General features: G+C 38.0%; 1 protein-coding gene across 5 annotated transcripts in view; it reads left to right on the top strand.

Annotated features, from left to right (window-relative positions):
• The window catches only part of LOC102679189 (A-kinase anchor protein 200-like), a 53,582-nt gene extending 52,737 nt beyond the window's left edge, over positions 1–845 (top strand). For all 5 annotated transcript variants that reach the window (XM_031508618.1, XM_031508621.1, XM_031508617.1 and 2 more), the window contains 3 exons: positions 69–245; positions 531–596; positions 737–845. In XM_031508618.1, coding sequence (XP_031364478.1) covers positions 69–245; positions 531–596; positions 737–781 — 288 coding nt within the window. In that variant the 3' untranslated portion in view covers positions 782–845. The remainder of the gene's footprint in view (positions 1–68; positions 246–530; positions 597–736) is intronic.
• Positions 846–899: the final 54 nt, after the last annotated feature.

Raw genomic sequence — 899 nt, 5'->3', positions numbered from 1 at the left:
CCCCCCATTTTTCTTCCCCCGTTGGTTTAATAATCCGATCTAATAAGGAGATACGTGTGCGTTTGCAGAGCACTCCGGAGCAACCAGAGGCCCCAGTAGAAAATAACGTGGCCCACGACGTTAGTACGACAGAAAGTTCAACCGAGCCTATCAAGGTTACATCTCCAGCCGTCCCAAGCGAAGTAATAACCGCCTCTCCGCCATCTGCCCCAGCCATCACCGAGGATGTTGCCTCGGTGGCCAAGGTATATTCCGTTTCCTCCAAAAAGTGATATAAATATTTCAATCTTGAAATTTCAACGTGATACGTAAATGATGATCGCCTATAGTGATTGGTGACGCGTGTAGCGTCATCAATTCCGAGGTCATTGACACATAGGTTTAATGTCCTAAGAAGAATAATGTGCGAGGGGCCATCTGATCTGTGTATATATATATTAATTAATTTTCCTTTCTTTTAAAAATCATCATTTTTATCACTTGTTGGCATTATTATATGTATGAAAAACACCTTGTTTCTTTTGTTAAAGGCTATCGAAGAAATTGACATAAGCGATAAGGCTGTTGCGGCGGCAACCATCGAGTGTAATACGAATGTAAGTTTTCCTTTTTTTTTTTCTTTTTTGAAACGTTGTCTCGTTGGCTTGTAGAAAAAAGAAGAAAAAAAAAAAAAAAAACGCTTGTAAATAACGTTCTTATCGAATTCTGTGATTTGTGTTTATTTGTGTGTTCGCAGGAAATTATCGCGGAAGCACGTTACCAAAACAACATAAACGAATAAACATCGCTAATCGAATTGTATTTTGGGAAGAAGAAAGTTCTTTTCTCTCGTTAAAACCAAAAAAGTATATTATATAGATATGTATATTTGGACCATTCCTGCAACTAAACAGAAAATA

The sequence above is a fragment of the Apis dorsata genome, unplaced genomic scaffold, assembly GCF_000469605.1.
Source record: "Apis dorsata unplaced genomic scaffold, Apis dorsata 1.3 scaffold_92, whole genome shotgun sequence".
Taxonomy (NCBI): domain Eukaryota; kingdom Metazoa; phylum Arthropoda; class Insecta; order Hymenoptera; family Apidae; genus Apis; species Apis dorsata.
This window is presented reverse-complemented; position numbering and strand designations above follow the sequence as displayed.